Source organism: Neopsephotus bourkii, unplaced genomic scaffold, assembly GCF_033783945.1.
Source record: "Neopsephotus bourkii isolate Nb327-2 ecotype Australia unplaced genomic scaffold, CSIRO-AGI_Nbou_v1 NB_1749, whole genome shotgun sequence".
NCBI classification, from domain to species: domain Eukaryota; kingdom Metazoa; phylum Chordata; class Aves; order Psittaciformes; family Psittacidae; genus Neopsephotus; species Neopsephotus bourkii.
In genome coordinates, this window is record NW_026902223.1 from 7,459,273 (window position 1) to 7,471,628 (window position 12,356).

At 48.3% G+C, this 12,356-nt stretch overlaps 1 protein-coding gene across 1 annotated transcript in view; it reads right to left on the reverse strand.

Annotated features, from left to right (window-relative positions):
* Positions 1–5,560: 5,560 nt before the first annotated feature.
* The window catches only part of LOC133225083 (protoheme IX farnesyltransferase, mitochondrial), a 102,786-nt gene continuing 95,990 nt past the window's right edge, over positions 5,561–12,356 (reverse strand). Inside the window, exon 7 of the mRNA XM_061377135.1 lies at positions 5,561–7,825. Coding sequence (XP_061233119.1) covers positions 7,383–7,825 — 443 coding nt within the window. The 3' untranslated portion in view covers positions 5,561–7,382. The remainder of the gene's footprint in view (positions 7,826–12,356) is intronic.

Genomic DNA, 12,356 nt, shown 5'->3' on the forward strand with positions numbered 1-12,356 from the left:
ATGCATCATCCGAATAACAAGTGATTAAAACCAACAACAGCTACTGTAAGAACGTGGCTTTGTAGCCCTGGACCGCATGGGATGCAGCAGGGAAAATCATTCTGAACACACCAGCGGGGTGCAATTATAAATAAAACCAGCTCTGTAAAGGCTACAAAAGCAGCAATAATCAGCCCAGCCTGTGGTTTAGTCAGGGCGAAAGACATGTACGGAAGGTGCTATCTATTACCAGAGGCAGGGACACCGCTGGATGAAGGGGTGCAACTTCAGGATAAGTCAACAGAGGGAGTTCATAGCCATCGCGGCCAGCGAGGCACAGCCAGTGCATCCCTGCGAGCGGCCCGACCGCTGCGTGTCCGTCTGTCCGTCCAGCCAGCACGGCCTTCCTGCAGTCCTCACTATAAGCAAAGCATATGAGGGGCCAGCAGCGCTAGGGCAGGCTCATCAGCTCCAAGCTGTGGAGTCTGTCTCTGGCACAGGGCATGGCCCCAAACACAGACCCCAGTTAGGCTGAGCCCTGCAATAGTTCACACAATGCTGCTTCCAGTGTGGTGGCTCCTCATCTCACCTATGAACATCCTTGTGGAGCAGGAAGCTCGGTGAGGCTGCTCCCAAGCAATGCAAATGCCATTGGAGATGCTGGATGACTCCCAGCACCAGCCCTGCGGGGCAGCAGAGCGGCAGTGGAGAGCACAGACCCCTTCCCATTGCCAAATGGAAGTGTTTGGCATCTATTGCCAAGTCCTGAAGACAGCACTAGGCTGAGGTTGTTGGGGGTCCCCTGGGATAGGGACACAGCTGCACCCCACACTGTGCTGAGTGAGGAGCACAGGGCAGAGCTGCTGTGGGAACATGACTGCACATGCCTCTGCTACGCCCATCCCACTGCTCATCCTGGCAATGATGAGGGTTAACCAGCCCCACTCCCAACATACAGCCAGCTCCTGCCAGTCCCTGTTCCTGCTGAAAGCCAAGTGCACGTAACAGGCAGACAGCAGCCCTAAGCAGCAGGCCAGGGGCATCAGAAAGGGGAGAAGGAATCTAAACAACGCTCCTCTGCTGCTGGGGGTGTTTTGACATCCCTCTTCCCCTTGGTGTGCCTCAGTTTCCCTTCTGTACTGGCTCGGACAGCCAAGGTGCAGGATGTGGGTCACTGGCCAGTGTGTGTCCCTGCAGAGTATCCCGACAAACCCCCGGGTGCAGCTGATAAACTCAGGCTGTTCCCATCCCGGCTTGGATGCGGTCCAGCGGCTCCCCTGGAAGCGCAGCGGAAATGCCTTAATCACCTCGCCTGCATCTCTGTTTCAAGTCTAATTTGATGCAGGGCCTCCTCTGCCTGGCCAGGAAAACAACCCAGACATCTCCCAGCCCTTCTCAGCAGCACTAATGTTAATCTTCCTCGTTACTCAGCAAACAAAAGATGAGTCCCTGTGCCAGCAAGAGAGCTCTGACTGCCATGTGCGTGTCTTGTCCCATGCGTTGGGATAAGAGGGGCAGCGTTGGAGTCCGTCCTGCCTGGCTGGCAGGAAGCTCTGTCCTCCCACACGGATGCCTCTTTCTCTCTTCCCTCCTCTTGCTTTTTGGAGGAGGAAGATGGTCATGATGCCCGTACCGGTCCCAGTTTGGTCAGTGTGGGAGGTCAGAGCCCTCCTGCTTCCAGTCACTCAGGGCAATTCCCCAAAGTCTGTGTTTCTGCTTAAGACAAGACATCCTGTTACTGCAGCCGTTCAGATGGGTACAATGTCCATGTACCTGGCAGAACATACTGAATGAAGAAGATGGATCAAAGGGAAGCTGTAGTTACAACAGGAAGTGTTAAAAAGGGGAGCAGGGGACAGAAGGGACCTTGGAATGCATCTCGGACAGCAAAACCAGGGGGAAAAACTCAACACCCAAACAGCCCCACTCTGGAGAGATGTGAAACTTGGGTATAGAATCATAGAATGCCCCATTTAATGGGCAGGGCTGAAGCAGGGCCCCTAGGAAAAGTGATACAGGTATGAATTTAGGGCAGCTTTTCCAGCTCTGTCAGGGACAAGCAGGCATCCTCCTTTCCAGGCACCTCTCTTTAGTTCCTGTGCTCCCCTGCAGCAGCAGCAGCCCCCCACCAGCTCCCTGCTATGGTCCAAGGTGTCAGCAGCGAAGCTCAAACAAGCATTTGGGAGCAGTAACCCTGCAGGGACTCAGGGAAACACACGGTACCTCCCCAGACCGGATGAGTGCACCAAGCTGAACCCGCTGCCAAATCCTCTGTTCTCGCTCCAAGGCCCGGAGGTGCCAGCACTGGTGCGGAGCAGGAGGAAAAGCGTCTCCGCATTGTGGGAAACCGGCTGGCTCTGCCAGCCTCGCTCTGTGAAACAGCTGAACTGGGCCTTTCTGCAACACTGGAAACCAAAGCCCAGCCTGAGGCACTGACCCGCTGGAAAACCTTCAGTGCAAACACTTTGGGTCTGGAAGGAGGAAAGCAGAGGTGACAGAAAGTGTACGAGGCAGAGCTGATGAGAGAGGTTAATGCCAGCTCTCCGGAGCACTTGTACTCCTGATGGAGGTCTGAATGGCTTCAGGATGCTCTGCATGTGCTCAAAAGACCTTTTCTTTGGGTCAGGGAGAAATTGAGTCCCCTGGTCCTGACCGCAGCCTTTAGGAGGGGCTGGCATCCTTGTGATATGGCAATGAGACCATGCAAGCACTAACAGCACAGGAACCATCTCACATTCAATACTGCAAGCTCAGTTAACAGAGGCATTGGGAAGGCAGCTTCAAAGCTTGCAAAATGTTGTGTTGAAGCCCTAAAAGCCTGTAGTACATTTATTTCAGGGGGGACTAAAAGCCATCAATGGAAGCATCCAGTAAGTCACAGTCTGAGGGACTCTCACAGAGGAAGGTCTGACCTTCTGTGACACCTCTGACCCCACAACTCAGTTGTCATCCTTGATCCCTGAACTAACAACATGCTGCATGGGAGATGATGAACATCAGAACCAGAGGAGTTCCCCTTGGCAGGGCCAAGTGCTGGACATGCACTTACAGGGGACAAGCCCTGCTCTGCAGGACTGACCTCCTCCTTGACTCGAAGAAGAAACAGCAGCACCAAGAGGCAAACAACCTACCGGAGGCCACGCCACCAGCACGAATAGCATCCTGCATCCCTTGCTGGGGCCAGCTCTTTGCCTGGTTAGGAAATACCATGACTAGAAATGCCACTGGGAACAGCCTGCGACGGAGCGTCTAGTGTTACCACCTCCAGCAGAGCTGCTTGGTAAGAAAACAGTGCTGATAGTTCTGTTTTAAGAGCAAAGTGTTCTGTAGACAGCCTGTATTTCCAAGGAAGGGGGGATGGATATCTAATCACCTCTGGAGAGCAACCAGGACAACATGCTTTCTATCTGTAATGATAATGATTTCTAATAGTATCACTCTGTTTCCATTCCCACTCTCCTGGGACCATCAGGACTGAAAAGGACGTGTGTGTTTTGTGTAAAGCCTTGAAATGCCGTGGCCTGGCTGAGTGGGAAACGCTGCTGGAGCCAGAGGAGTGTGAATGTGTTACTCTGCTGGGGCAGATTATATTGGAGATTGATACAGGAAGCGAGAAAAAACCAAAGCCCAGTGGGGGAAACGAGAAGGGAAAGAGCTGTGTGTGCGGGGATTGGGTTTCCTCATTCATGCTGAATGAAGCACAGAGCCCCACCAACTGCCCAGCTCGCTGGGATGCTGCCATGGTGCTTCCCATAGGATGTGGGGCTCCTGGAAGAGCTTTGGGCAACTCAGCATCTCATGGCTCAGCTCCCTGCACTGTCCTGCAAAGCAAGTGCTGTGCTGAGATCAAGTAATCTGATGGTCACAGCAGAGACACAGAAGGAATCATAGAATCAGACTGGTTTGGGCTGAAGAGACTTTAAAGCTCACCCAGTTCCAACTCCCTGCCACAGGCAGGGACACCTTCCACTAGACTAGGTTGCTAATCCAGTGCCAGCTCTCTGCAATGCTCCTCAAACCATTACCCAGTGCTCTCTTTACAGAGCCACATGGAAGAAGGGGTATGGGCTGACAAAAACATGGGCTGCTCACCTGTCCAACAAGGTGAAACATCATCACCCCTGTTTTACGGATGGAGAGCATTTCTTCAGCAGAGATCTGGAAAGAATGAACATCCCCTGAGCCTCAGGGCTGCTGTTTTATCCTCAAAACCACACAAAAGGTTTTAAGTCCAAATACACCAAAAACCAGCTTCATTCTCAAGTCACTGCTCAGATTCCTCTGTGAGCTTCAGTACAGGCTTCTGCTGGTGCAGAGCTGCCTGCTGTCACAGCAGCACATGGATCGGGCCCTCTCACCTACCAGCATACCCAGGGCTAGGAGGTCCACTGCACCTTGCTGCTGGCTTTTCTCACTACCACATAACTAGCAGGTATCCTCCCAGTTCATGGGGAGATCCTGAGTAACCAGGATAATGGGATGACAACAAACCTGTATTCAAGCTTTCCAAAGGGACTAGGGAAATAAAACACTATAATTCTACACAGGAACTGCTGGTTTGGATTCAAGGAGCCCTGCAAAGCCTGATGCTTGCCCAAGTTTCACTCCTCGTTGTGCAAAGTGACCACATCAAGACACTTCAATGCACCTCACCTGCAGGATTTGGGCAGCAACACTGCTGGAGTGGGGATGGCTGACATTAATCCCCCATGTAGGGCCACAGCGACCACAAACACCCCTGGATGAGGACAGGAGATTCATTTGTTTTGTTTCCACACTGGCATCAGCAACCAAGATCTTAGTTTGGCAATGTGCTTATTTTCAAAGCACATGCACCAGCAACAATTCCTAAGGTGGAATACAACAGTAGATGCTTTCACTCATACCTGACACATTGGTACCAAAGCAGAGGACACTTTCTGGGTGGAAAAAAGCTTCTTTTTAACAAAATAAGGTAATTCTTACCTTTAAATCCCACATCCACTCATTCTAAACGCAGGCTTTCTCTCCTGCCAAACAGACTGGGTGTGGAGATGCTGGTGCAACCCGGTGACCTGCACTTGGCAGACACTCAGTGATGATTATAAAGCTCCTGTCTAGCCCTAAACCCTGCTAATGTCACACATTTAGGCCTAAGAGACAAAGATGACTGCTCCTCAACATGAAACCACAGGCATGTCCTTGGGACCTCTCATCAGAGCTGAGTTTGTCAGGACAGCACTGACAGGCAGCCCTGAAGCCTGGCTCTGTAATGACTTAGGAGAAAACCACAACCCTCCTGCCTCAGCACAACTCACTGCCTCTGGGAGCAAGAGCTGTGGGTTTTGGGAGCCTTCGGCTCTTTTCAGGTTCCTCTCCCAGCTAAAGGTTGACCAAATTCCTTGGCTTTGCACAAACCTCTTCCACTCACATGCAACCTGGTTTCAGTGTGCTTTTTGCACAAGAAACCAGGATTGCACAAGCTCTCCTTGCTCACGTGGTGACCAAGAGGAATATTGTTGCTGTGAGAAACGCCACAAAACTACCAAATACCTTTGCAATTAACCAGAGCCTCAGAACGGATTTGGAGCATTCATCTCTCTTGTTTTGTACAGTATGTACTTTATTGCAGAGAAGACTGGATGCAGTTTTAAAACAAATTCAGGAGTTGCACAGTTTCCAGACATTTCTACCAAGTGCTGCCCGCAGTAACTCGAGTACAACAGACACACAGTCAGAGGGAACTCAATCCTGTCGTCTGCAATCACTTGAGAGAGGCACAAAACCTTGTGGCTGATTTAGGAGCCACGTCCAAGAGGTGGCTCTGCTCCTGGAGCACCTCCACCAGCCCAGGAGAGGTTAACCGTGTCGCTCCTCATGCCCACCAGCGTAACCGAGACCAGACGTTGGTGTGGTGCATCATGAAAGCAGGCAGTGAAGGTTTTATGTCTGTGTGATACGCACGTGGTGGCAGATTTGTGAGGCTTCCTTATTCGGGATCAGATGAGAGACAGTGTCTCCTGGTGCTGTATCTTTGGATTGATGCACGGCCGTGCTGCCCAGTCCCTCTCCACATGGGAAAGAAATCTTGGCGTGAAAACGCATCAAGTCATAACAGGCATTAATTACCACAATAACACAGTCTTTGTCTACCCTGGGTGCTACTGTGCTTGGAAGCATCCCAGCAGGGCACAGCCAGCCCCAGGTAGACTGAGGGCGAGCCACAGCCCTGTGCTGGGATCACAAGCACATTAGAGTGTGGCTAGAAATGTTCTTCAGTGTATCAGTTAACAAAGATAATGCATTTCTTAGTGAGACCATCCACAGTAATTGCTTTGGAGAGACAGTGGCTGCATCAGCAATTTGAACATTTTAATATTAGATTCAAAAAACCCAGCTTTTTTTCCTGTAAAATGTGTTTCCTTACCAATTACATACCCTCACAGTGAAGCCTTCTCTCTAAGCCACCACAGTGGGATACTGCATACAATTCAAACTCTTGATGCAAGTCCAGAGCTCATCCAAGGACACTGAGGCTGAGTGGGCTGGCACAAGACACATCAGCATAGAAAAGCTTTCAAACTATCAGACTCTCAGATCTGGTTCTCACCTCCACCTTTTCAGAGCTTCACTGACGTAAGGAGTTATGGGCATTTTTACCAGCCGAAGATCTGACACACAGGGCTCAAACTCCAATGACATAAAAGCACATGGGAGGCCAAAATTCCCTGTGATGGATGTACAGCAGAATGGCTCAGAGCGTGTTAAAGGAATATGTTAGAGAAGAGCTGTTCATCTGGAGGCTGGTTAAATGCTGATGTGTGGTGTGCTGAGTGTTTTCCTTACTCAGTTAGCATTGTGCCAGCTGTATGAAAGCTACAATCTACTGGGGTGAATGGGAACCTTGGGAAAAGTAACAGAAAAGCCTCAGGAACTGACGGCTTCCATGTAATATCAGAGTGGGGATGGCACAGATTGAGACAGGAAGAGTTCACCCAACCCACCATGTGCCTCAAAGCTGAATTTGGAAAGGATGCTTGGGAAGCAGGGGTAATCATTCATGTGTCGCTGCCTGATGGCTTTGCCAAGGCTGCCAGTGCTGGCCATTAGTGTGCGCATTGTGACTTGCAAAGTGAAAACCTACACACGAGATGAGAGACCGTGACTCATGGAGGCTTTGGAAGGGCATCCCAAAGTGATGTGCTTGTGACATCGGCTAAATCATAACCCGTGATGAGTGAACGGGCCTGAGGCCCTGAATGCTTTAAGCTCTCCTATTCCCTTTCAGAAGAAAACAAAGCTATCGCATGAAGTGGTCGCCAGGCACAAATAAGTCTTCTTCAAGCAGATCCCCTCAGGTTTCCCCCTTGTAATCACTAAAATACACTACCTGATGTGTCACAAGGACAACAAGTAATTGACATTTAAGGCAATCTGATTTCCATCGCCCTCCCATGACCTTCACCAAGCAGATCGCCTTTGTCTTCCTTCTCTAGGAACGATTTCTTGCACGTGAACATGACGAGCAGCAGCATTGGCAAATGCCACAGGCTGCAGAAGAAGAGCTTCCTGGAGCTGCTGCGGTCTGCATCCCTGTAGAACCTGAAGGCGAGGTAGGAGATGTAGAGGTTGATAGGGAGCGAAATGATGGGGAAAGTCCACGTGGTGATGTCGAGAACAGGAGCCACCGTTGAGAGTCCGATTAAGGCCAAGCAGTGGCGCAGAGCCACCCGCCTGCACAGCCCCGGGTGGGTGACGGACATCATACAGTATCCTCCTCGGGAGTAATCTTCCCGCAGACCCCAGCTCAGGGCATTGAAGTGAGGAAACTGCCAGGAGTAAAGGATTCCTCCTAACAGCAATGCACCTGCAGGGAGAGAGGGAAGGAAAGGTGCTTTAGAGGGACACTGCAAGAGAAAGAGCTCAGCCCATACAGAAGAGCAGCGCTATGAACCTGTGCAGAAGACAAGGCTTGCTCTGTCAGGTAAGATGTGCTCTGTTCTTAACAGCAGTTACATAGGGTTGCACATGGCTGTTCTGCTGTTTTCAGGGCACTTAACTTGAAAAGCATTTCAACAAGTCACTTCCTCCTAACAAACCATTGCTAATTGGGTTCTGCACCAATTCAGTCTCTACCTGAGGGAAGACTGATGGAAATGAAGCAAAGTTGGGCAAGGGATTGTTTTCCTGGGAGCCTTGACCTTCTCCTCCCGGGCTCCCAAGGTGGTGCATCCAGAGAAGAACAAAGCCAGTGGGCAGAGCTGTTTCACACTGACCAGAACCAGCCAGCCCTGCTCCATGAGCGCAGAAAAGGAGGATGAGCTGCTTCATCCTGAGAACTGAGGAAATAACCAGCACCATGTAGCCCAGAGCAAGGCTAAGCTTATGTGTGAGGGACCTGCTCAGGGCACTGGAGTGCCTGGGTTACCAGGAGCTGCTAATGAGGTGACAAAGATGATGAGCTTTTATTCCTTCAAACCCATTGCAGGAACCTCTACGTAGTTTGCTCAAGTAACTCTACTCACACCAATTAGCTACTTCTAATAGAGAACTATGGAAGCACCACATGTTCCCCAGTTATCCTTGAGACATGGTACAGGGCTTATCGAGGCAGAAGCAGCTTATATGCTGATTTCAAGGAGGCCCTCAGACTAAACTCCCTGCACTGATTTTGTCTGAAGACACAAAAAATCCCCCAAGGCTGTTGCACGTTATGAGCGTTCCTGGATTTTCCTTTTGTTTCCTGAGCTCCCAAATACTCTGCTCTGGCATTAACACTTTCTTTGCATCTCCCTGTCTCCATGAGCTCATTCTCTATGGAAACTACTTCTCAATCATTCTCTTAATGACTTGATACAAACAGAAACAGCAACACTTATCTGCACACAGGTTAATGTATTTCAGTTCTTTCCCAAATGCTCTAACAAAGACCAAGTCCCTGTCTCCTTTGAACTGCCTCATGGTTCACATCTCTCTGGCTTTACATTCCTTGGGGCATGTCTAGTTCTTGTCTTAAACATCACAACTTACACTGGTGGCGTCATGCAGATTACAACAATCTAAGTTTGCAAAAGAGCCTCTTTTTTTGCCCTAATTTATCAACTAGTGAAAGAATGGTCCATTACACTCAATGCAGATTTTCCAGTTGCTCAGGAGATCCAGTAGGGGTATAAAAGACCCACCATTAACAAATACCCTCTGAAAGTTGATTACATGAAGCATGGGGACAGACCCTCCTTTATCAGGCATGGAGCTTTCAGAACAACACTGCCTGCTATGAATCCCAGGTGGTTTCCTGGAATCACTTGCAAATCCTGGCATTCGATCCTACTGAAGTTGACTTTCAGACTGCGGATGTTTTGCCCATTCTCTGAATTGGAACCTTGATGAAGGTTCACAATGGTGCACCCCAAAATTACCACTGATTTCAGAACATCACAGCAACAGAAGTCATTTTGGTCCTAATAAAATAGCATTTGATTCAGTTCTGTGGCAACCTGAGGGGGTAGCTCTTCTGAAATAAAACTGAATCAAGGAGAAGCAATAGGGAACATGTTCTTGAAGCATGTCATCCTATAGCTTTTTCCTTGTCTTCTTAAACACAGTACTTGAGGAAAGATTGTGAATGTGATAAACCTAGGATCGTACTATTTCAGGTTTCTCATCTGAAGCACTTTAGAAACATTAGCTTGTCACTTAGGGCAAGGTAACCTACAATTATCCACCAGCTGAGGAGCCAGGGCCAAGATCCAGAGGCTGTCCCTGCTTCCCACGGCTACGGACGAGCCGGCTTTTCATCTGGCATGTGCTGCGTCCCTGTGTTTCGGCAGTAACGCAGGCTTTGCTTATTCAATTGTTCAAATGTTGTGTGCAGCCAAGCTCAAAACACAGCCTAAACCTCAAACACACAAACCTCTTTAACAGTTCTCTAACTATAACACCATTAAAATTAAAAAAGAAGTCATCTGGAGAAACTTCTAAACACAGACCAACTAAACTACTTGGGGCTGGATTCCCATTTACAAAGGTCTGGTTTTTACATGCAAGCCTTTGGAATTTAATTACTTTGATTACATTACAACCATTGAGATAATTGATATTTTACAGAGAAACTCAACAGTAAAACAATTTAATAGCCCATTATGAGGATTTTAACTGACCCAATCTTTCTGTTAGTTCCCATGTGCCTTGGCTATCCTGCAATTTCCCCTGGCCAGGCTGAGACTGTCAGCTTGTCAGAGATCTTTAAGTGTCACGTAAGACTGATGACTTGCAAAGCACAGCACATGGTACAGTACAATTCAGCATCAAACGAGCTCACAGTAGGAATCCTGTCAAACCCAGAGCAGACACTGTAACACTCATTAATTACTAGATGAATGTTAACTGTGTCATAATTAAGTCAGCAGTGTTTTTAAGCAATATTACAGTGAGACTAACTCTGGAGACAAACCTGATTCAACATAGCGCAGTCTGCTCTGCTGCTTCTGTGAGGTTCCCAACAGTTTGGGAACTCGGTCTAATCAATGCAAATCTCATTTTCCTCTCCAGAGTTTATAATGAAGTGAGCACCAGACGAGGTCATTCGCAGCCATAACAACTGGAGCTGGCACGGAGGCTGCAAAAGCAAAGCTGGCTATCAGAGCAGAGCGAGAGACAGCCAGCACCCAGGGATGCTGCAGATCTTGGCCTTGCTCAGCTCCTCTGCTGCACATGGAAACCTGAGCGCAGGCAGACTGATAGAAATCACAGAATCCCAGTCTGATTTGGGTTGGAAGGAACCTTAAAGCTCATCCAGTTCCAACCCTCTGTCATGAACAGGGACACCTTCCACTAGACCAGATTGCTCCAAGCCCCGTCCAGCCTGGCCTTGATGCCCAGACTGAGCTCAGGCTACTTAACACAACAAGCACTAGCTAGATGTCAAGACCTTTATCCCTAAACTAGCAAGGAATAAAAAGGATCCCACCCAGAGCGCAAGGGACTGGATTATTTTGGAGCAAAGGCAGTAGAACATGAAGAATCCACCTGGATTAAGAGTGGCACAAGCATCCGCTCATCCTGCTCGTGGTCAGGGTTTGTGTTGATGAACTGCAAGAAAACAAGTACCTGAATACCCCAAACTCTTTGGCCTTTTGGGCCAGACTTTTAAGAGCTGCAAGTTTCGCCCATTTATGACCACTTCCAAACTCTTCACTTCTCCAAGTGTGAGAACCTGGGACAGCCACAAGCAGACACTTATAAATCCTGTTAACTTGGCAGCCAAGTCTTGTTTGGTTTGGGAAGGAAATGAAGTCTATTTAGGCAAACAGGATACAGGTCTCCAGTATTCTTTCAATCTGGTGTGAAAAATAGGTATAAATGTTTTCTTGTTGATTTCCTATTGTTTAATCACTTTGTGCTAGTTTAAATCATCTCAGAGGTTACAGGGTTGCAGAGGACCAGGTCGGCCCTACGACATCCACAGAGTTAAATAACAGGTTTTACTGTTCATCATGAATGTTAAGGTTAAGCTATTATTTCTTTTCTTAAATTCTTTTATAAGTATTTAAATAGTAATAGAGCTTCTTTTTAATAAACAAGAACAAGCTGAGATTTTTATTTTAATATTGAAGATAAAGCCAAAATGTCAAGAAGGTAGAAAATGGTTCTTCCTTTCCGCAGATGTATTTTTATCCAGTGAAATACTAAAGGTTTATAAATTGCACTTTTCCTAAAACAAACAAGACACTAAATTCCAGAGTCATTTGGAAATTGCTTGGCAAGATGATTTAAGCTTCAATAAACTTGGGTAGGACTTGGAAATAATTATGAGATGAGACTTCCAAAAGCAACTAAGTGATTCTGGCCTTGCAAACCACAGGAGCTGACAGTCTGATTTTTACAATTACAAGAGCAAGAAGCATCCCCCTATGAAGTTATGCTCCTCATGGTGTCAAGGAGACCATGTGGCACCTCTAAAATCTGATCCATTTTCATGTTTTATTCCCTTTAAAGCAATTCATGATGCCCTCCTTTGCTGGATGATCAAAATCTCAGGTGAGGGAGCAGTGTCAGTGCCTGACCCCATTGAGTCTTTGGCCTTCTGCTAAGAAGAGCACCTAAGAGCAGGGAACTGCAAGGTGGTTTTTAGGGTGTAAGCTCTTGCACTGTGTGAGCTCTGACCAGTTGTTAACACCTGTGGAGGAGAGCAGAGCAATAAGGTAGCAACAGCTTCTTGCCCTGTCACCCTCGTTTTGCACTGGGATCAGTAACCCAGGGACAAAAAGCTCCAGATCCTAACATGAGTCCCCCAAACTTCCAATGTCCTGGAAAAGGTGCAGAGTCTGTTCAAGTCTCTACATCACCTTCTCTAGAAGGAGTTGGCACATTCAGCTATGAGCTGTCAGTGCCAACAG